Below are 22,855 nucleotides of genomic sequence, written 5' to 3' on the forward strand. Positions count from 1 at the left end.
CCCTGTCCCGTCGCCCCCCATCCCTGGACCTCGCCCGCCCGGGAGCTGTCCCAGGTCTCTGTCTCCTCCAGGAGGGAGCTTAGGAGTGGGGTGGACCTAAGGGCTGTTCCACCTGCCTGCCCTGTGGTTCAGGAGGACGAGGCTTACCAAAGGCTTAAGACAGAGTCCCCGTGGAGTGACATGGTTAAAGTCATGAAAGAAAAGAACTGTTGGCATTGAATTCTGTACCTAAGTGGAAAAAATAAATAAATAAATAAATAAATAAATAAACGGACTGACTGCGGTGACTTAGGCCTGAAATCTCAACACTTTGGGAGATCAAGGCAGGAGAATAGACTGAGCTCAGGAGTTTGAATCCAGCCTGGGCAACATAGGGAGGCCTGGTCTCCAAAGAGTAAAAGAAAAAAAGAAGAGAGAAAAATGGACCAATGCCCAGCTGCAGTGTGCTTTGATAGCTCCACTGCACTCTGCCCTGGGTGACAGAGGGCAAATCTGTCTCCAAATACAAAAGAAAAAAAAAAAGAAAAAGACAAATAGACAGATGGAACAAATGAAAAACCAACAGCAAGATTAATTTAAACCTAATCATATCAATAATTACATTAAATATAAATAAAAAAATACTTACAAGTAAAAGGCAGAGATTGTTAGAATGGATAAAAAAGCAAAACCCAACTATATAGTAAATATTAGAAAACTATTGAAATATATAAACAGAGTAAGCAAACAGTAAAAAGATGGACCAGGCGCGGTGGCTCACGCCTGTAATCCCAGCACTTTGGGAGGCCAAGGGGGGCGGATCACCTAAGGTCAAGAGTTGGAGACCAGCCTAACTAACATGGAGAAACCCCGTCTCTACTAAAAATACAAAATTAACTGGGCGTGGTGGTGCATGCCTGTAATCCCAGCTACCTGGGAGGCTGAGGCAGGAGAATCGCTTGAATGTGGGAGGTAGAGGTTGCGGTGAGCCAAGATCGCACCATTGCACTCCACTCCAGCCTAGGTAACAAGAGCAAAATTCTGTCGCAAAAAAAAGAAAAGAAAAGAAAAGAAAAAGGTAAAAAGATGGGAAAAGACATACCTTGACAAAACTAAATTTTAAAAAGTTGGAATGGCTATGTCAATATCAGACAAAGTAGATTTCAAAACAAAAAATACTGGCCCACACAGTGGTTGACACCTGTAATCTCAGCACTTTGGGAGGCTGAAAAGGGAGGATTGCTTGAGCCCAGGAGTTTGAGACCAGCCTGGGCAACACAGAGAGATCTTATCTCTACAAAAAAAATTTTAAAAAGATTATCACAATGTGGTAGCATGTGCCTGTGGTCCCAGTTCTTCAGGAGGCTGAGGTGGGAGGATCAGCTGAGCCTGGGAAGTTAAGGCTGCAGTGAGCTGTGTTCATGCCACTGCACTCCAACCTAGGCAGCAGATTGAGACCCTGTCTCAACACAACAACAACAACAACAGCAACAAAAACCTACCAAAGACAATGACGGACATATCATAATGACAAAGAGGTCAATTAACAAAGAAAATAGAATCCTCAATGTATATGCAAATAAAAGTAGAGCATCAAAATGCATGAAAAGCAATAATAGAACTTAAGAAGAAATAGACAAATACAAAATTATAGTTGGAGGTTTCAGCACACCACTCTCAACAGTTGTAGAACAGTTATCAGTCATAATTTACAGAAACTCAGTAAAGCTATACAAGACTTGAACAGGCCGGGCGCCGTGGCTCACGTCTGTAATCCCAGCACTTTGGGAGGCTGAGGTGGGTGGATTGCGAGGTCAGGAGTTCAAGACCAGCCTGGCCAAGATGGGGAAACCCCGTCTCTACTAAAAATGCAAAAAATTAGCCAGACATGGTGGCAGGGTAATCTCAGCTACTTGGGAGGCTGAAGCACAGAATTGCTTGAACCCAGGAGGCAGAGGTTGCAGTGAGCCGAGATCATGCCACTGCACTCTAGCCTGGGTGACAGAGCAAGACTCCATCTCAAAAAAAAAAAAAAAAAAAAAAAAAGAAGACTTGAATAACACTATTTAACCAATTCCACATAAACAACATGAACGGAATACCCAGCAACAGCAGAATGTGCATTAAAGTGCACATCCACCAAGATATACCATCTTTGGAGGCATAAAACAAGTCTTAATACATGCAAAGGAGGCCGGGTGTGGCGGCTCACATCTGTAATCCCAGCACTTTGAGAGACAGAGGCAGGGAGATCACTTGAGGTCAGGCGTTTCAGATCAGCCTGGTCAACATCGTGAGAATCCATCTCTACTAAAAATATAAAAAATAGACAGGCATGGTGGCATGCACCTGTAATCTCAGCTACACGAGAGGCTGAGACAGGAAAATCACTTGAACCTGGGAGACAGAGGTTGCAATGAGCCAAGATCATGCCACTGCACTCCAGCCTGGGCAACAGAGTGAGATTCAGTCTAAAAAAGAAAATACCAAAAATAAACTAACAGGCCGGGTGTGGTAGCTCACACCTGTAATCCAAACACTTTTGGAGGTCGAGGCAGGCAGATTACCTGAGGTCAGGGCTTCTCTAGACCAGCCTGGCCAACATGGTGAAACCCCATCTCTACTAAAAGTATAAAAATTAGCCAGGGGTGGTGGCTTATGCCTATAATCCCAGTTACTCAGGGGGCTGAGGCAGGAAAATCGCTTGCCCCAGCAGGTGGAGGTTGCAGTGAACCGAGATCACACCAGTGCACTCCAGCCTTGGCAACAGAGTGAGACTCCGACTCAAAAAAATAAAAAAAACAAAAACAAAACAAAACAAAACAAAAAAACAAAAAAAAGCAAAAGAAAAGGGGAAAAAAAGAAAAGAAAAAAATGAACACACAAATTTCAAAGGATTTAAATAATACAAAGTACATTTCTGAACATAATTAAACTAGAATATAATAACAGAACTTAGAGCCCGAGAGGGAACTGAAAATAAGTAAATAGGTAAATAAATAAATAGAATAAAAAGGAAAAATAGAAAATAACAACGGAATGATATCTGGAAAATCCCCACATACTTGGAAATTAAATTACCCATGGATCAAAGATGTAATCTCAAGGAAAATTAGATCATATTTTGAACTGAATGAAAGTAAAAACATGATATGTCAAATTTTCTGAGATGCAGCCACAGTAGTGCTAAGAGGAAAATTTACAGCATCACTTTGACATATTATAAAAGCAGAAATATCTCAAATCAATAATGTAAGCATTCACTTTTTTTTTTTTTTTTTTTGAGACGAACTCTCACTCTGTTGTACAGACTGGAGTGCAGTGGTGTGATCTCTGCTCACTGCAACCTCGGCCTCCCAGGTTCAAGCAATTCTCGTGCCTCAGCTCCTGAATAGCTGGAATTACACATATGTGCCACCACACCTGGCTAATTTTTGTATTTTTAGTAGAGACAGCATCTCGCCTTGTTGGCCAGGCTGGTCCCGAACTCCTGGCCTCAAGGGATCCTCCCACCTCAGCCTCCCAAAGTGTTGGGATTACAGGCGTGAGCCACTGCACCTGTGTGGGTCTTTTCTTTGATTAAGTTGTAAGAGTCCTGTCTCTTTTCTAGCTACAAGTTCCTTAACAGATATGTGATTTGCAAAATACTGTCCCATTCTGTGGGTTGTCTTTTCACTTTCTTGATAGTGTTCTCTGAAGCACGAACATTCTCAACTTTGATGGTGTTGACTTTACTTTTTCTTTTGCCACGTGTGCTTTAGGTGTCAATATGTAAGAAACCACTGCCTAATCCAAAGTCATACTTATCCAGTATTTTCTTCTAAGAGTTTTACAGTTTTACCTTATACATTTAGGTGGCTGATTCGTTTGAGTTAATATTTTGTGAACATGGTTATTTTCCTTGTTGAATTGTATGACACTTTTTAAAATTAATTGATAATATATGAAGGGGTTTACTGCTGGACTCTAAATTCTGATCCATTGATTTATGTCTAGCCTTATGCCAGGACCACACTGTCTTTAGCACTGTAGTTGTTTCTTCTGTTTATTTGCTTGTTTTTTGTTTTGTTTTGTTTGGAGACGCAGTCTCACTCTGTCGCCCAGGCTGGAGTGTAGTGGCCTGATCTCGGTTCACTGCAACCTTCCTCTCCCAGATTCAAGCAATTCTCCCTGCCTCAGCCTTGCGAGTAGCTGGGATTACTGGCACCTGCCACCACACCCAGCTATGTAGTTTTGTATTAAGTTCTGAAATCAGAAAGTGTCAGTCCTCCAACTGTGTTCTTTTTCAAGCATATTTTGGGTATCCTGGGTGCCCTGAATTTCCCTGTGAATTTTAGAATCAGTTTTCCAATTTCTGTGGTCTCAAAAAAAAAAAAAAAAAAAAATGCTGGGTGAGCGTAGTGGCTCATGCCTGTAATCCCAGCATTCGAGGCACCAAGAGGGGCATATCAACTGAGGTCAGGAGTTCAAGACCAGCCTGGACAACATGGCAAAACCCAGTTTCTACAAAAATACACAAATTAACCAGGTGGGTGGCTCACACCTGTAATCCCAGCTACTCAGGAAGCTGTGCAGGAAAAATCAGTTGAACCCAGGAGATGGAAGTTGCAGTGAGCCGAGATTGCGCCACTGCACTCTAGCCTGGGAGACAGAGTGAGACTCCATCTTGAAAAATAAACTAAAATCAAATAAAGCCAGTTGGGATTTGGACAAGGATTATGTTGAATTTTCTCATCATCTTGGGGGATTTTGTCATTTTAAGCAATTGAATTTTGGTGTGCTTTTTTGTCCAAAGATAACTGACAGACCACCGCACATCAGGGAGAATCTATGTTGTATGGATAAAAAGAATCAGGGGTTGACTTCTTTTTATAAAGAATAAATTTTGTCTGTAGGGTGTCTCCCTCTGGTCAGCAAATGGGACTTTTCTTGGGGTCCGGCTTTTGGATGAGTGGTGTTATCTAAATTTCCAAGTTGGGCCCCTTTCATCATTTTAAGGGGCTGCTCCAAGTATTGCCTGCTGCCCTGCCCACGGCTGGAGAGATTTTGCTGCAATGGTCAAATAGCTGTACTTTCCATTTAAATGTAGGCTGACTGCAGTCCTAGTGATTCAGAAGGCTGACTTGGAAGGATCCCTTGAGTCCAGGAGTCTGAGGCTGCAGTGATCTATATTCCTGCCACTGAACTCCTGCCTGGACAACAGAGAAGAACCTATCTCTTAAATATTTTATTTTATTTTTATTATTTTATTTTATTTTATTTTATTTTATTTTATTTTATTTTATTTTATGAGATTGAGTCTTGCTCTGTCACCCAGGCTGGAGCGCAGTGGCACAATCTTGGCTCACTGCAACCTCTGTCTCCTGGGTTCAAGTGATTCTCCTGCCTCTGCTTTGCGAGTGTCTGGGACTACAGGCGTGCACCACCACACCTGATTTTTTTGTATTTTTAGTAAACACGGTGTTTCACCATGTTGGCCTGGCTGGTCTCGAGCACCTGACCTCAAGTGACCTCAAGTGATCCTTCTGCCTTGGCCTCTCAAAATGGTGGGATTACAGGCGTGAGCCACTGCGCCCGGCCAATTTTTTTTTTTCTTATTAAAGAAACCTTTAATTAAAAATTCTAGCTGGGTGTGGTGGCACATGACTGTGATTCCAGCTACTTGAGGGGCTGAGGTGGGAGGATCCCTTGAGCCTGGGAAGTGGAGGCTGCACTGAGCCATGTTTGTGCCACTGCACTCCAGCCTGGGTAACACAGCAAGACACTGTCTCAAGAAAAAAACAAAATTAAAAATAAAAATAATAGGCCGGGCGCAGTGGCTCACGCCTGATCACGAGGTCAGGAGATCGAGACCATCCTGGATAACCCAGTGAAACCCCGTCTCTACTAAAAATACAAAAAGTTAGCCGGGCGTGGTGGTGGGTGCCTGTAATCCCAGCTACTCAGGAGGCTGAGGCAGGAGAATGGTGTGAACCCCAGAGGCAGAGCTTGCAGTGAGCCGAGATCGTGCCACTGTACTCCAGCCTGGGCGACAGAGCAAGACTCCGTCTCAAAAAAATAAATAAATAAAAATGAAATTAAAAAAAAAAAATAACAGAGGTTGTACCTATAAATCTTACAGTCGTAAGATCTGTTTTGAGGATGTACAAAATATATCAAGGATGTACAAAACATAGTCCCAGAGTTTAAAACTCTATTTTGAGTGATTCAGGCAAAGATCATCAATAGATAAAACCATAAGATGAGGGTTAGGTGTGTTGGCTCACACCTGTAGTCCCAGCATTTTGAGAGACCAAGGTGGGTAGATCGTTTGAGGCCAGGAGTTTGAGCCATATTGAGACTTTGCCTCTAAAAACAAAGAAACCATAGGATGAAACGTTTAATGAGGAACTCTTCAGTGGAGGAAGCAGGCTAACCCCACATGAACCCACTGTTGGATCTCAGCATAAGATTTAGGTGGGGATACAGCCAAACCCTATCACTGGGGAAAGTTTATAAGAATCTCTCTGTATTGTTTCTTACACCTGCATGTAAGAAATCGTCTCAGCATTACTGCTGTGTGTGCTTCCCTTATATGATGTATTAGGAAGTACACACACCACTGAAGACGTATTCTTACCAAAATAATAATAATAATAAAACAACTAACACTAAACAAAACAAAACAGAAAAACAAGCTGAACCAGAAGATGATCTAGCCTTTAGCACTAACTTCCATTTGACAAGAATTATGAGGGAAGACAGGAACAAGTTAGAGAAAAACATGACTTATGCAAATAGAACACGAGACATTCAATAGCCCAAATGATGGGTTTCTGGAACAAGCCAATGTATGAAAAGGGTGGAGAGATGGGTGGGAAGGCTGATACTTAAAATAGACACAGAAATACAATATACCAACCAAATGCAGTATGTAAATCACATTTTAATCCTAACTCGAACCAACTGAAACATACATTTCTTTAACACTCAGGGATATTTGAATATGGACCTGGTGGGCCGGGTGTGGTGGCTTGCACCTGTAATCCCAGCACTTCAGGGGGCCAAGGCGCACGGATCACGAGGTCAGGAGATCGAGACCATCCTGTTCAACATGGTGAAACCCTGTCTCTACTGAAACACACACAAAAAATTAGCTGGGCGTGTTGGTGCACATCTGTAGTCCCAGCTACTCGGGAGGCTGAGGCAGGCGAATCACTTGAACCCGGAAGGCGGAGGTTGCAGTGAGCTGAGATCACACCACTGCACTCCAGCCTGGCAACAGAGCAAGACTCCATAAAAAAAAAACAAAAAAAACAAAAAACAAAAAAAAAGAAAGAATATGGACCTAGTATTAGGTGACACCAAAGAGTCGTTAATTTTGTTAGCATGACAAGGGTATTATAGTTATGTAAGAAAATGTCTATTATTACTCATGTACTGAACTATGTCCATGGCCAGGCACAGTGGCTCCCCTGTAATCCCAACGTTTTGGGAGGCTAAAGCAAGAGGATCACTCAAGCCTAGGAATTGGAGACCAGCCTGGGCAACATAGTGAAACCTTATCTCTACAAAAAAAAAAAAAACCAAAATTATCCAGGTTGGTAGTGTGCACCTGTAGTCCCAGCTACTCCAGAGGCTGAAGTAGGAGGATCTCTTGAACTCAGGAGGAGGTCAAGGCTGCAGTGAGCCAAGACCATGCCACTGCACTCCAGCCTGGGTGACGGAGCAAGATCCTGTCTCAAAAAACAAACAAACAAACAAACAAACAGAAATACATTGAAATAACTAGCATCTTCAATACAATGTTGAATAAGAGTGGACATCATTGGTGGACATCATTCCCAATCTTAGGGGCAAAACTGTCTGATTTCATCATTAAATATATTAGCTGTAGGTGTTTGTGTATGCCCTTTAAAAGTTATTTTATTTTGGCTGGGCGCAGTGGCTCACGCCTATAATCCCAGCACTTTGGGAGGCTGAGGCGGGTGGATCACAAGGTCAGGAGATCGAGACCATCCTGGCTAACACAGTGAAACCCCATCTCTACTAAAAATACAAAAAAATTAGCAGGGCGTGGTGGTGGGCGCCTGTAGCCCCAGCTACTCGGGAGGCTTAGGCAAGAGAATGGCGTGAACCCGGGAGGCAGAGCTTGCAGTGAGCTGAGATCACTCCACTGCACTCCACTTATTAATTATTTTATTTTTTATAGAGAACAGTCTTGCTATGTTGCCCACATTGGTCTTGAACTCCTGGGCTCAAGCAATCCGCCCGTCTTGTCCTCCCAAAGTCTGGGATTCTAGGCATTAGCCACCGCGCCTGGCCTATGGATGCCTTTTATCAGTTTCAGGACTTCCCTTCTATTCCTAGTTGGCTGAGAGGGTTTTTTTTGAATAGGTATTAAATTTTGTCAAGTGCTTTTTCTGCATCTATTGAGATGGTCATATGGGTTTTATCTTACAGCCTGTTAGTACAGTAAATTATATTGATTGATTTTAAAATATTAAGCCAACCTTATATTCCTGGGATGAAACTAACTTGGTTGTGATGCATTATGGTTTGTATATACTACTGTATTCATTTTGCTAAGTTTTAAAGGGATTTTTGAAAAACATAAAAAGGATTTTGTGTCTAGATCCATGAAGGTTATGTGTGTAGTTTCTTTCTTGTAACATCTTTGTGTCATCTGTTATCTGGTAATGTAGCCTCAAGAGGAGTTGGTACGTGATCCCTCCTCTTCTATATACTAGAAACATTGTACAGAATTGATGTTGTTTCTTCCTTAAGTGTCCAATGAAGCCATGGAGACCTGCAGTTTTCTTTGTGGAAATATTTTTTTATTAAGATTTCAATATCTGGGGTAGACGAGATGGCTCACACCTGCAATTCCAGCGAATTGGGAGGCTGAGGCAGGAGGAATACTTGAGCCCAGGAGTTTGAAACCAGCCTGAGCAATATAGCCAGACCCTGTCCCTACAAAAATATTTTTACAAAATTATCCGGGTGTAATGAGGTGCACCTGTAGTCCCAGCTACTTGGGAGGCTTGGGCAGAAGGATCGCTTGAGCCCAGGAGGTTGAGGCTGCAGTGAGCTATGCTTGCACTATTGCACTCAAACTTAGAAGACAGAGCAAGATCCTGTCTTAAGAAGAAAACAAATTCAGGTTGTTGGTTTTTTTTTTTTTTTAGACAGGGTCTGGCTCTGTCACCCAGGTTGGAGTGCAGTGGTGTGATCTTGGCTCACTGGAACCTCTGCCTCCCAGGTTCAAACGTTTCTCCGGCCTCAGCCTTCCAAGTAACTGATTACAGGTGCACACCAGCACACCCAGCTAATTTTTGGATTTTTAGTGGAGATGAGGTCTCACCACGTTGACCAGGCTGGTCTCCAATTCCTGACCTCAAGTGATCTGCCTGCTTCGGACTCCCAAAGTGCTGGGATTACAGGTGTGAGCCACTATGCCCGGCTGTCTCATTTTTCCTTAGTGGGCTTTGGTAGTTTGTGTTTTTCAACGAAATTGTCCATTTCATCTAACTTATTAAATGTATTCACATAAAGGTTTTAATCATCTACCCTATTGTCATTTTAATTTTTGTACAATCTGTAGTGGTGTCTCTTCTGCTGTTTCTGGTGTGGTTAATCTGTGTATTCTCTCTGTTATTCCTGATCAGTCTAGTCAGAGGTTTATCAACTTTAGTGATCTGTTTATAGAACCTACTTCTGGTTTTACTGACCTTTGCTAATGTTTTTGTTTTCTATTTCATTTATTTTGGCTTTTTTTCTTTCTTGGAGATGGCAGCTTCTCGGTTTCCTAGGCTAGCACGCAGAGGAGTGATCTTGGCTCACTGCAGCTTCTGCCTGTCGGGTTCAAGCAATTCTCCCACATCAGCCTATTTTGGCTATAATTTTTATTATTTCCTTTCTTCTGCTAATTTGGTTTTACTTGACTCTTCCTTTCATGGTTTCTTGAAGTAAAAGCCTCGGCCAGTGCACTGGCTCACACCTGTAATCCCAGCACTTTGGGAGGCCGAGGCGAGAGGATCCCTTGAGGCCAGGAGTTCACCAGCCTGGCAAACACGGTGAGACCCCTTCTCTACTAAAAATAAAAAAATTAACCAGGCACGGTGGTGCATGCCTGTAATTCCAGCTACGCAGGAAACTGAGGCATGAGAATTGCTTGAACCCAGGAGGCCGAAGTTGCAGTGAGCTGAAATTGCATCACTGCACTCGAGCCTGTGCGACAGAGTGAGACTTTGTCTCAAAAAAAAAAAAAAAAAAAAAAGTAAATGCTTACATTATTGATTTGAAATATTTCTTCTTTTATAATATGCCAGCGTGGTGCTATAAATTTCCCTCATAGCATTACTGTGGCTGCATCTCAGAAAATTTGATATGTCCTGTTTTTACTTTCATTCAGTTCAAAATATGATCTAATTTTCCTTGCGATTACGTATTTGCCCCATGGGTTATTTAATTTCTAAATATCTGGGGATTGTCCAGATATCATTCCATTATTATTTTCTATTTTTCCTTTTTCTTCTATTTATTAACTTATTTACTTACTTTCAGTTCCCTCTCAGGCTCTAAATTCTGTTATTTTCCTTTTCTTTTTCTTTTTTTTTTTTTTTTTTTTTTGAGACGGAGTCTGATGGAGTCTTTCTCTGTTGCCCAAGCTGGAGTGCAGTGGTATGATCTCAGCTCACTGCAACCTCCACCTCCCAGGTTGAAGCAATTGTCCTGCCTCAGCCTCCTGAGTAGCTGGGATTACAGGCACATGCCACAATTCCCAGCTAATTTTTTTTGTATTTTTAGTAGAGATGGGGTTTCACCATATTGGCCGGGCTGGTCTTGAACTTCTGACCTCAAGTGATCTGCCTACCTCTGCCTCCCAAAGTGCTGGGATTACAGGTGTGGGCCACTGTGCCCAGCCTCTGTTATTATTTTCTAGTTTAATTCCATTGTGTTCAGAGATGTACTTTGTATGATTGGAATCCTTTAAAATTTATTTATTTATTTTATTATTTTTTTAATATGGAGTCTCATTCTGTTGCCCAGGCTGGAGTGCAGTGGCCTGATCTCGGCTCACTGCACTCTCCACCAAGCAGGTTAAGTGATTCTCCTGCCTCAGCCTCCTGAGTAGCTGAGATTACAAGGGCATGCCACCACGCCTGCCTAATTTTTGTATTTTTAGTAGAGACAGGGTTTCACTGTGTTGTCCATGCTGGTCTGAGACTCCTGAACTCAGTTAATCCACCTGCCTTGGCCTCCCAAAATGCTGGGATTACAGGTGTGAGCCACCACTCCGGGCCTCTTTTACATTTATTAAGACTTGTTTTATGCCTCCAAATATGGTATATCTTGGTGGATATGCACTTGAAAAGAACGCATATTTCGCTGTTGAATATTCCATTCATGTTGTTTATGTGGAATTGGTTAATAGCATTGAGTCTTGTACACCTTTACTGAGTTTCTGTAAATTATGACTGATAACTGTTCTACAACTATTGAGAATGGTGTGTTGAAATCTCCAATTATAATGTTGTATTTGTCTACTTCTTCTTTAGTTCTATTATTGTTTTTCATGTATTTTGATGATCTATGCTTAGGTGCATATATATTTAGAATTATATCTTCTTCATTAATTGACCTATTTGTCATTATGATATGTCCCTCTTTGTCTTTGATAGTTTTTGCTGTTGCTGTTGTTGCTTTGAGACAGAGTCTCAATCTGTTGCCCATGGTGGAGTGCAGTGGTGTGGTCACAGCTCACTGCAGCCTCGACCTCCCAGGCTTAGATGATTCTCCCTTCTCAGCCTCCCAAGTAACTGAGACCACAGGTGCATGCTACCACATTTTGATAATTTTTAATTTTTTTTTGTAGCGATAAGCTCTCCCTGTGTTGCCCAGGCTAGTCTCAAACTCTTCCTTCTCAGCCTCCCAAAGTGCTGAGATTACAGGTGTGGGCCAGTATGTCGCCCACTGTGGGGGCAGTCTTTGTTTTGAAATCTACTTTCTCTGATATTCATTTAGCCATTCCAACTTTTTAAAATTTGGTTTTGTCAGTATATGCCTTTTCCCATCTTTCTGCTCTTAAACTATCTCTGTTTTTATATTTGAATACCTTTCTGGTATTTACCATATAGTTCAGTTTTGCTTTTTTATCCATTCTAACAATCACTGCCCTTTACCTTGAGCATTTACATCATTTATATTTATGTCATTATTGATATGATTGGGTTTAAATCAGTTCTGCTATTGTTTTTACATTTGTTCCATCTGTCTATTGATGTTTTTTTCTTTTGTATTTGCAGACAGATATGCCCTCTGTCACCCAGGGTGGAGTGCAGTAGCGCTATCACAGCTCACTGCAGCTGGGCACTGGTCCATTTTTCTATGTCTTTTTTTTTTTTTTTTTTTTTTTCTGTTGAGACAGGGCCTCCCTATGTTGCACAGGCTGGATTCAAACACCTGGGCTCAAGTGATCCTCCTGCCTTGATCTCTCAAAGTGTTGGCATTACAGGCGTAAGTCACCAGAGTCAGTCAGTTTTTTTTTCACTTAGGTATAGAATTCAATGCCAACAGTTCTTTTCTTTCAACACGTTAACCATGTCACTCCATGAGGACGCTGTCTTGAGCTTTTGGTAAGCCTCGTTCTCCAGGACCACACGGCAGGTGCGACAGCCCTAGGTCCACCCCACCCCGTAAGCTCCCTCCTGGAGGAGAGAGACCCGGGACAGCTCCGGGGCAAGGCCGAGGAAGGAGGGACGATCGGGCAGGGAGGCCCGAGGAGTCCCCGCCCTTTGGGATCGTCGCCACCGTTGGACCCCCTCACCCTTGGGGACGTTGAGGAGTGTTAAAATCTCCAAGAGGACAGTCACCGGTAGGAAGCCCCAGCCATTTCGCAGTTTGCTTGGTGCAAATACAGACGGTCCTAGTCGAGCCCGGAGTCGAGCGCATGGGGGGCGTTGAGGACCTTCGGGGGCGCCGTCAGCTCCACCCCCAGGTGGGCGTGGCCCGAGCCAGTCCCTAAAGGCAAGCAGCTGCCGGTTCCGGAGCAGGTGCTATCGACCGCTGCGCGCTGCGCCCGTGCTATTGCAGTATCCCGTTGCCGCTGTCATGTCCCGGCAGCTATCACTGGACCGGCCCGCCACGGTGCTGGGCGCCATGGAGATGGGGCGTCGCATGGACGCGCCCACCAGCGCCGCAGCCACGCGAGCCTTCCTGGAGCGCGGCCACACCGAGATAGACACGGCCTTCGCGTACAGCGACGGCCAGTCCGAGACCATCCTGGGCGGCCTGGGCCTGGGGCTGGGGGGCAGCGACTGCAGAGGTAACACTGGCCCCTGATCCTCCCCCTGCACCGTGCACAGCTGAGCCTGTCCACAGCCGTGCACCCCCCAGCTCTCCCTGGCCCCAGGCAGCACCTACGGCTTTGTTCCCCGCTCCTCCAACCCCTGTCCACCTTGCAACCCTGGGAACCCCAGGCTTCTCAGGCACATGTAGCTCAGGACAACTTTTCTCTCTTCTTCTCTTTTCTTCGTCTCTCTTCTCTTCCGGGAGGTAGCCACCACCCTCATTGACGTCTGGATGACTTGGTCTTGCCTGGAGTGACTTGGCTAGCCCCTCTCTGGAGCACGAAAAGCATTGGAATCTGGCATTGTGCAGCTCCTGTCCCCACCTGTGCCCTGCAGGTGCCCTTGACGGGCCTGATCTGCAGAAATTCTGTGCTTACCGCCTGGCACTCCCTGGCACAGTCCGAAATCAGAGTTTGGACCCAGCATACTATCTGCTTCCTCCTTCACACGTGCCAGCCTGCTCGCGCCCTGAATTTTGCTCTGAGTACCTTGTGGTACTCGCAAGGGCACCTCTCCAGGTTCAAGGGCACCTCACCAGGGTGGCAGTGCCTGGGAGCCTTGGCAGCTCCCTCAGGGGGATGGGGGATTGGGGTGGTACAGGTTCTCACTGCCGTGTCTGTGGGAAGCTCTGTCTGAAGCTATTGGAGAGAAATGGACACTAACCCACTCCAGGAAGCTCCAATTCTAGAGGTGGCTGGGGAGCCCGGAGTGAGCCCTTCCTGGGAGGGACCCCCTGAAGAAAGAACAGAGATGAGTTTGCCAGGAAGAGTACGAGGGGCAAGGGTGTCAGGGCAGTGGGCACGGGTGTGGAAAAGCAAATGTGATTTGGCAATGCTGTGGGTGCTGGAGGAAGCAGGTGTAGCCTGAGGGGAAGATGTGTGTATAGGGGCAGGAGGAGCCGCCCTCAGTCTGATGCCATGTGCAGTGCTTAGGCCAGTGCCTGGCAAGCATATAGTGAGGGCTGGGAAATGTTGGCTGTTTCTTTGTTCTTAGTATTAGCACCATTTGCCTCCTTCCACTCTGAGTGTCTGAGTGGAGTCATTTCTCCTCTGATTCACCACATGGTAGATCCCGAACGAACCCAGCCTGTGCGTGCATCTCAGTGCCACACGCTTTCTAGATCACCCAGCTGCCACTCGTTGAGAGCTCTAACCATATTTCTGTTTTTTTTTTTTTTTTTTTTCTTTTGAGACATGATCTTGCTTTTTTTGCCCAGGCTGGAGTGGAGTGGTGCGATCATGGCTTATTGAAGCTTTGACCTCTCAGGGCTCAAGCGATCCTCCCACCTCAGCCTCCTGAGGAACTGGGACTAACACAGGCCTGTGCCACCACACCCAGCTAATTTTTTGTATTATTCATCGAGACGGGAGTCTCACTTTGTTGTCCAGGCTGGTCTCAAACTCCTGGGCTCAAGTGATCCTCCTGCCTTGGCCTCCCATAGTGCCGAGATTACAGGTGTGAGCCAACACAGATCTGCAGCCTCTGCCTGGCCCTTATTTCTGTTTTTTTTTTTTTGTTTTTTTTTTTTGTTTGTTTGTTTGTTTTTTTTAAATCCTTCTTTGTCTTCTTTGAGTCCAAGGTTGGCTGGTGAAAGTCCTCAGATCTCAGATCTGAAGTGAAGTTCAGTTGAGAAGCAGAGGGGTGGAGGTGGCATGGAAAATTTCCAAATGAATAGTTCCTCAAACCTGCTCCCTCCCAGGTCTCAAGGGCTCCAGTGACTGCCCTCCTGCCAGCCTAAGTGACTTTCTAAGTGTGAAAAGTGGGAGGAGGACTCTCCACTCCCCTGTTAGTCCAGCTCACTGACTCACTGAGAACTAAGATTCTTTTTTTTTTTTTTTTCTTTTTTTTTAGAAGGAGTCTCACTCTGTCGCCAGGCAGGAGTGCTATGGCACAATATCGACTCACTGCAACCTCTGCCTCCTGGGTTCAAACAATTCTCCTGCCTAAGACTCCTGGCTAGCTGGGGACTACAGGCGGGTCCCACCAGGCCCGGCTAATTTTTGTGTTTTTATTAGAGATGGGGTTTCATCATGTTGGTCTGGCTGGTCTCGAACTCCTGACCTCCTGATCTGCCCGCCTTGGTCTCCCAAAGTGCTGGGATTACAGGTGTGAGCCATGGTGCCAGGCCCTGAATTTCATTTCTCTCTCCTGTCAGTGAAAATTGATACGAAGGCCAATCCACTGTTTGGGAACTCCCTGAAGCCTGACAGTCTCCGGTTCCAGCTGGAGACGTCACTGAAGCGGCTGCAGTGTCCCCGAGTGGACCTCTTCTACCTGCACTTGCCAGACCACAGCACCCCGGTGGAAGAGACGCTGCGTGCCTGCCACCAGCTGCACCAGGAGGTGCTGGTCCCCTGAGCTCTGGGAGGTGGCCCGCTACTGCTCTCATTCTGATCCCAGTGGTGAGATCAGAGGCACCAGGGCGGTTCCAGGGTGGAGCAGGGAACAGCCCCACTCCCAGGGGCCCCACCCTGGCCTCCCCTTCCTGGTCTCAGCTGCACTGCTTTCTGACTGCTGCCTCACCCCTGCAGGGCAAGTTCGTGGAGCTTGGCCTCTCCAACTATGCCGCCTGGGAAGTGGCCGAGATCTGTACCCTCTGCAAGAGCAATGGCTGGATCGTGCCCACTGTGTACCAGGTGAGGGCCGGGGCTGCAGAGGCCAAGGTCTCCAGGACTCCTGCTCATCCTGGGCTCTCTATTCCCCTCTGACTCCCCCGGTACCCTCTACATAGCAGCCACCCCCTGTTCAAACCCTGCAGATGGCTCCCACATATCCTCAGGATGCCATTCAAGCTCCTCAGGCTGGCCACTGGGCATCTGTTTCCTTCCTGCCTATCTGTGTATCTTGGACCCTTCCTTCCCCACCTGGCCCTGCACTCAGCCTGGAACACGCCCTGCCCTGCACTGCCCCTTCCCTGGGAGACCGGTTCAGGTCTCACATACGGGTGTCTTCCTCTGGAAGCCTTTCTACAGGGGCCCAGAAGACCCTGAGAACTCAGGTCCTCCTTTACCTCCTCATCATTCATTCCACAAACGTTTCTACACCTGGTTGGCGCCAGGCACTGGTCATGGAACTTTCTAGTCTATTGTGAATGCCTCTTTACTCGATTATAACTGTTTATACTTGACCTTATTATAAAACCTTGAGGTAAAGGGACCCTGTCCTTTTGGCTTAAGAATCCAAATCTGACAACCAGCCCGTAGTTGGTGCTCATGAAAGTTGGCTCAATGAATGAATTTTCCTCAGGCATAAGCCCCTTTCACCAGCACCAGTAAGAATAAGTATATGCCCAGGTGGTTAAAGTCCTAGAATTGTTAAGGTCTGAAATAAGGACTCTATAAGGGTAAATTTGAGGTCCCTTCTTTGACACATCCACCCTCTCCCCTGGGGCCCTCTCCTTGCAGGGCATGTACAACGCCATCACCCGGCAGGTGGAAACAGAGCTCTTCCCCTGCCTCAGGCACTTTGGACTGAGGTTCTATGCGTTCAACCCTCTGGCTGGTACGTGGAGCATTCCTGGCCCTGACTCAGCCTATTCCCGACCCACAGATGCCCAGCCCAGGACCTGGGAAGCAGGGAGGGTTTGACAAACTTTGACCTCTGAGGTCAAAGAAGTCAAGGCTGCGTCCTTCAGCCCTCCTGGGTCCCTGCCCCTCCCCTAGTCCAGAGCCCTGAGGGATGTGGCAGCTTCTGGGGCACTCTGGGCCCGGGGGCTGATTGCTGCCTTCCCGCAGGGGGCCTGCTGACTGGCAGGTACAAGTATGAGGACAAGGACGGGAAACAGCCTGTGGGCCGCTTCTTTGGGAATCAGTGGGCAGAGCTGTACAGGAATCGGTGAGCTGGGGGTGCTTGGTGTGGATGGCTGGGGTGGGGTCAGCTTTATGTGGAATGAAGTCTTGGGCTGCTCCTAGGGTAAGGCCTTTCCTCGCTGCTGTACCCTGAATTTCTTCAGGAATTTCCAAACCCTCTGTGTGTTTTCTTGTTGTCTGGGGACCTCCAGGAGGAAATGAGGCTCCCTGGTCCTCAGGGTCTTGAAGTCATAGCTCTTTCCTGAGCAGTCACCTGCTAGGAAGGAAAGAAGGAGCCCTGGAGGGAGGTCCCGGAGACCTGGGGCCAAGTCCTGTTCCATCCCAGTGGCCCTCGTGTCCCTAAGGAAAATGAGAGCAGGCTGCTGAGTCGTCAGGAATAAAGACTCTTTGAGGTCTCTGCTGAGGGGCCAGCATCCTGGGTGGTTCTGACGCCCAGCAAAGTGGGAGACGCATGGCTGGAGAGCGCACCTGTCCCTCATGGCTGCAAGGTGTGGGGTGGGGCAGTGGCCATCATTGGCTCTTTGGTTGTGGCCCCCAGTGTGACCCCCATGGTACTGACCCCTGTGCCACTGTCCCCCCTTCCCAGCTACTGGAAGGAGAACCACTTCGAGGGCATTGCCCTGGTGCAGAAGGCCCTGCAGGCTGCGTATGGCACCAGTGCCCCCAGCATGACCTCAGCCAGCCTCCGGTGGATGTACCACCACTCACAGCTGCAGGTAACCAGCGACCCTGGGCGCTCAGCTCCTTCCCTTCCAGGGGGACCAGCAATATCTTTGGATGAGGGCTAAAACATTTGTTTATTGATTCCTCTAAAATATCTCTTTCTTTCAACTCTCACAAACATTCTTCCCACTGGTCTTTTTCTATGTTTTATTTTTTTTGGAGACAGAGTCTCACTCTGTCGCCCAGGTGGGAGTGCAGTGGCACGATCTCGGATCATTATAACTTCTGCCACCTGGGCTGAAGCAATTCTTTTGTCTCAGCCTCCCGAGTAGCTGGGATTACAAGCATGCGCCACCATGCCCAGCTAATTGTTTGTATTTGTAGTAGAGATGGGGTTTCACCATGTTGCTCAGGCTGGTCTCAAACTCCTGAGCTCAGATAATTCACCCTCCTCAGCCTCTGAAAGTGTGGGGATTACAGGTGTGAGCCACTGCGCTCGGCCTTCCCATTGGCCTTGATGGTATCTGAGTACCAGGCTTTGTAATAAGGGCTTTGTTGCAGGGATTTCATTATTCCTTCAGCTTTATGAAATGACTGTCCCGGTGTTATTGATGAGGAAGCTGACTTTCACCCAGCTATTAAAGGGGCAGACATTTTAACATTTTAACACAGGTTTAACTGTAAAATCCACTAGTTTCATCCTTTGGTGGGAGCTGGAGTTTCCCTCACTTGGTACACCATGTCTTCCTTATTCAAATTTATATCCAGCTTCAGCCTCAGATGTTGCAATAGTGTCTGGCATATATACAGTAGGTGCTCAATAAATGAGAGCTAAGCACTGTACATAATTTTTCACACCCATAACCATGTTGAAAATAGAGAAGAGGATTGAGTCTCAGAGAGGTTTAATAACTTAGCCACGTTTACACAGCCGCTAGGGGGCAGAACTGGGCTGTGAATGTAGGTCTGTTTGGAAGTATCGTGTGGCAGTAGGGAATGAATACAGGTTTCGAGTCACATGGGTACAGCTATCCAAGGCATCTTATTTCTGGACGTCTGGGATACAAGAGAGCCCAAATCTCAGCAGGGAGGTGGCTGGGAGGGCTGTGAGTGGAGTTGCTGTGCAGCAGAAGGTGGAAGTCTGGCCATCTCCCTTGCAGGGTGCCCATGGGGACGCAGTCATCCTGGGCATGTCCAGCCTGGAGCAGCTGGAGCAGAACTTGGCAGCGGCAGAGGAAGGGCCCCTGAAGCCGGCTGTCGTGGACGCCTTTAATCAAGCCTGGAATTTGGTTGCTTACGAATGTCCCAACTACTTCCGCTAGGCCCATCGTTTCTCAGGCTGCCCAAGGCTCTTCTGTAACCTCTTTTGTCTCTCACTTTTTCTTTAATTTAGAACTGCCTCAGTACATTCTTAGGAACGGAACTATTTGAACAAAAACCTAACAGTAGAGTCACCACCAAATGATGAATAAAACCTCCCAGGATGCTGTGTGTTAGTCTGTTTGCATTGCTATAAAAGAATACCTGAGACTGGGTCATCAATAAAGAAAAGAGGTTTCTTTGGCTCACGGTTCTGCAGTCTGTACAAGGGGGTGTGGTGCCGGCATCTACTCCTGGCAAGGGTCTCAGGAAGCTTACAATCATGGCAGAAGGGGAAGCGGAGCCAGCATGTCACATGGCAAGAGAGGGAGCAAGAGACGGGAGGAAATTCCAGGCTCTTTTAAACAACCAGATCCTGTATGAACTCATAAAGCCGGAACTCGCTCATTACTGTCCGCATGGCACCAAGCCATTCATGAGGGATTTGCCCCCAAACCCTGACACCTCCCATCAGGCCCACCTCTAACATTGATCACATTGCAACATGAGATTTGGAGGGGAAAAAAACCCCTAATGATATCATTGTAGCAGTGCCCCCCACAAATGTCATGTTCTTCTCACATTGCAAAATACAGTCATCATTTCCCAATAGTCACCCAAAGTCTTAACTTGTTCCAGCATCAACTCAATCATAAGTCCAAAGTCTCACCCAAGATTCAAGGTAAGTTTTATCCACCTATGAACCTGTATGATCAAAACCAAGTCATTTACTTCCATGATACAATGGTGGTACCGGCTTTGGGTAACATTCCCATTGCAAAAGGGAGAAATTGGCCAAAAGAACAGGGCAACAGGCCCATGCAGGTCTGAAACCCAGTAGGGCAGGCATGATACATGTAAAGCTCCACGATAATCTCGGACTCCATTTCCCATATCCTGTCCACACTGGTGCAAGTGGTGGGCTTCCAAGGCCTTGGGCAGCTCCACTTATGTGGCTTTGCAGGATGCAGCTCCGTGGCTGCTCTCACTGGTTGGAGTAAGTGCCTGTGGCTTTTCCAGGCTCTGGGCACAAGCTGCTGGTGGCTGCACAATCCTGGGGTCTGGAGAGTGGTAGCCTCTTTCCCACAGCTCCACTGGGCAGTGCCCTAGTGGAGTTTAGGGGGGGGCTCCAGGCTCACATTGCCTCCGGTATTGCCCTAGCAGCGTCTGTGAACTTTGTCCTGAAGTTTTCTGAAATGGCTTTCAGCCCCTTTCCCATCATCTTGGCCATTAGCACTTGACTCCCTTTTAGTCATGCTCATCTCTCTAGCAAGTGGTTGTTCGACAGCCGATGTGAATTCCTCTGCTGAAATGCTCTTTCCTTCTTCATCACATGGCCAGGCTGCCAATTCTCAAGCTATTACACTCTGGTTCCCTTTTAATTATGAATTCCAACTATAATTCATTCCTTGGCTCCTGTATCTGACTGTAGGTTTTTGGAAACAAGAATGCCACATCCTGAATGCTTTGCAGCTTTGAAATTTCTCCCACCAGATGCTCTCGGTCATCATTCTTCAGTTGAACCTTCCACAAATCCCTTGAACAAGAACACAATGCAGCCAAGCTCTTTGCTAAGGGATACCATGGGTGACCTTTGTTCTAGCTCCCAATAAATTCCCCATTTCCATTTGAGACCTCCTCGGCCTGTCCTTCACTGTCTGTATTTCTAGTACGTTTTGGTCACGACTACTTAACAAGTCTCTAAGAAGTTCCAGACTTTCCCTTATCTTTCTGTCATCTTCTGAGCCTTCCAAACTCTTCCAACTCCTGTCCATTACCCAGGTCCAAAGCTGCTTCCGCATCCATTTTCAGGTATTGTTACAGTAATGCTGCACTCCTCAATACCCATTTTCTATCTTAGTCCATTCACATTGCTATAAAGGAACACCTGAGGCTGGATACGTTTTAAAGAAAAGAGACTTATTTGGCTCACAGTTCTGCTGGCTGTCCGAAGAGCATGACGCCAGTTCCTGCTTCTAGTGAGGGCGTCAGGAAGTTTACAATCACGGTGGAAGGGGAAAAAGGGAGCGGGCATATCACATGACAAGAGAGGGAGCAAGAGGCAGATGGTTCCAGGCTCTTTTAAACAACCAGGTCTCATGTGAAGTAACGGAGGAAGAATTTATTATCATGAGGATAGCACCAAACCATTCATGAGGGATCTGCCCCAATGACCCAAACGCCTCCCACGAGGCCCTCTTCCAACACTACAGGTTCCGCTCCCCTCTCCTCCTCTTCTCTTCCCTCCCCTCCACTTCCGTTCCCTTTCTTTTTTTGACAGAGTCTAGTTCTGTCACCCACATGGAATGCAGTGGCACGATCTCGGCTCACCGCAACTTCCGCCTCCCGGGTTCAAGCGATTCTCCTGCCTCAGCCTCCCGAGTAGCTGGGACTACAGGCGCATGCCACCACCCTGGCTAATTTTTGTATTTTTAGTAGAGACGGGGTTTCACTATGTTGACCAGGCTGGTCTCGAACGCCTGACCTGGTGATCTGCCCACCTCAGCCTCCCAAAGTGCTGGGATTACAGGCTTGAGCCATAGCACCTGGCCTGGAGGTCACATTTCAACATGGGATTTGAAGCGGAGGAAACATTCAAACTGTATTAATGTGGAACATTTTTAAATATTCCATAATCTCGGCAATGGCTTTCCTCTTGTCTTAGCTAAAGCCTCCTGTCTTTTCATTCATAACTTTCTCAGTGGTGGTTCTGGGCTTCTTTTTATTGGGCTTGGGGGCAAGGGCAGCGGGGTCCACATTTTCCTCAGAACACCCCTACACCCCTCCTCCAAACAGGAGGCACTCAAGGCTGGGAAAGGAAAATCCCAGGTGTGGTGGTTGCTGTTTGACCATTACAGCAAAATCCCTCCAGCCGTGGGCAGGGCAGCAGGCAATACTTGGAACAGTCCCTTAAAATGATGAAAGGGGCCCAACTTGGAAATTTAGATAACATCACTCATCCAAAAACCTGACCCCAAGAAAAGTCCCATTTGCTGACCAGAGGAAGACACCCTACAGACAAAATTTATTCTTTATAAAAAGAAGTAAACCCCTGATTCTTTTTATCCATACAACATAGATTCTCCCTGATGTGCGGTGGTCTGTCAGTTATCTTTGGACAAAAAAGCACACCAAAATTCAATTCCTTAAAATGACAAAATCCCCCAAGATGATGAGAAAATTCAACATAATCCTTGTCCAAATCCCAACTGGCTTTATTTGATTTTAGTTTATTTTTCAAGATGGAGTCTCACTCTGTCTCCCAGGCTAGAGTGCAGTGGCACAATCTCGGCTCACTGCAACTTCCATCTCCTGGATTCAACTGATTTTTCCTGCACAGCTTCCTGAGTAGCTGGGATTACAGGTGTGAGCCACCCACCTGGTTAATTTGTGTATTTTTGTAGAGACTGGGTTTTGCCATGTTGTCCAGGCTGGTCTTGAACTCCTGACCTCAGTTGATATGCCCCTCTTGGTGCCTCGAATGCTGGGATTACAGGCATGAGCCACCACGCTCAGCCAGCTTTTTTTTTTTTTTTTTTGAGACCACAGAAATTGGAAAACTGATTCTAAAATTCACAGGGAAATTCAGGGCACCCAGGATACCCAAAATATGCTTGAAAAAGAACACAGTTGGAGGACTGACACTTTCTGATTTCAGAACTTACTATAAAACTACATAGCTGGGCGTGGTGGCAGGCACCTGTAATCCCAGCT

The 22,855-nt window shown here is 46.4% G+C and overlaps 1 protein-coding gene across 1 annotated transcript; it reads left to right on the forward strand.

Moving 5' to 3' along the window:
* Window positions 1-13,071: 13,071 nt before the first annotated feature.
* LOC103225970 (aflatoxin B1 aldehyde reductase member 3-like) lies at window positions 13,072-19,232 on the forward strand. Its single transcript, XM_073008138.1, has 7 exons — window positions 13,072-13,285; window positions 15,466-15,653; window positions 15,842-15,946; window positions 16,715-16,811; window positions 17,045-17,144; window positions 17,706-17,835; window positions 18,943-19,232. Exons 1-7 carry the CDS (start codon window positions 13,072-13,074, stop codon window positions 19,102-19,104), a joined length of 996 nt encoding a protein of 331 aa, XP_072864239.1. The 3' UTR covers window positions 19,105-19,232.
* Window positions 19,233-22,855: the final 3,623 nt, after the last annotated feature.

The sequence above is a fragment of the Chlorocebus sabaeus genome, chromosome 20 (assembly GCF_047675955.1).
Source record: "Chlorocebus sabaeus isolate Y175 chromosome 20, mChlSab1.0.hap1, whole genome shotgun sequence".
NCBI classification, from domain to species: Eukaryota; Metazoa; Chordata; class Mammalia; order Primates; family Cercopithecidae; genus Chlorocebus; species Chlorocebus sabaeus.

Coding starts and splice junctions, on each gene's coding strand:
- LOC103225970 (XM_073008138.1), top strand. CDS start 13,072: ATGTCCCGGCAGCTATCACTGGACCGGCCCGCCACGGTGCTGGGCGCC. Junction 16,812..17,044: donor TGCGTTCAACCCTCTGGCTG/GTACGTGGAGCA, acceptor GCCTTCCCGCAG/GGGGCCTGCTGACTGGCAGG. Junction 17,145..17,705: donor GCAGAGCTGTACAGGAATCG/GTGAGCTGGGGG, acceptor CCCCCTTCCCAG/CTACTGGAAGGAGAACCACT.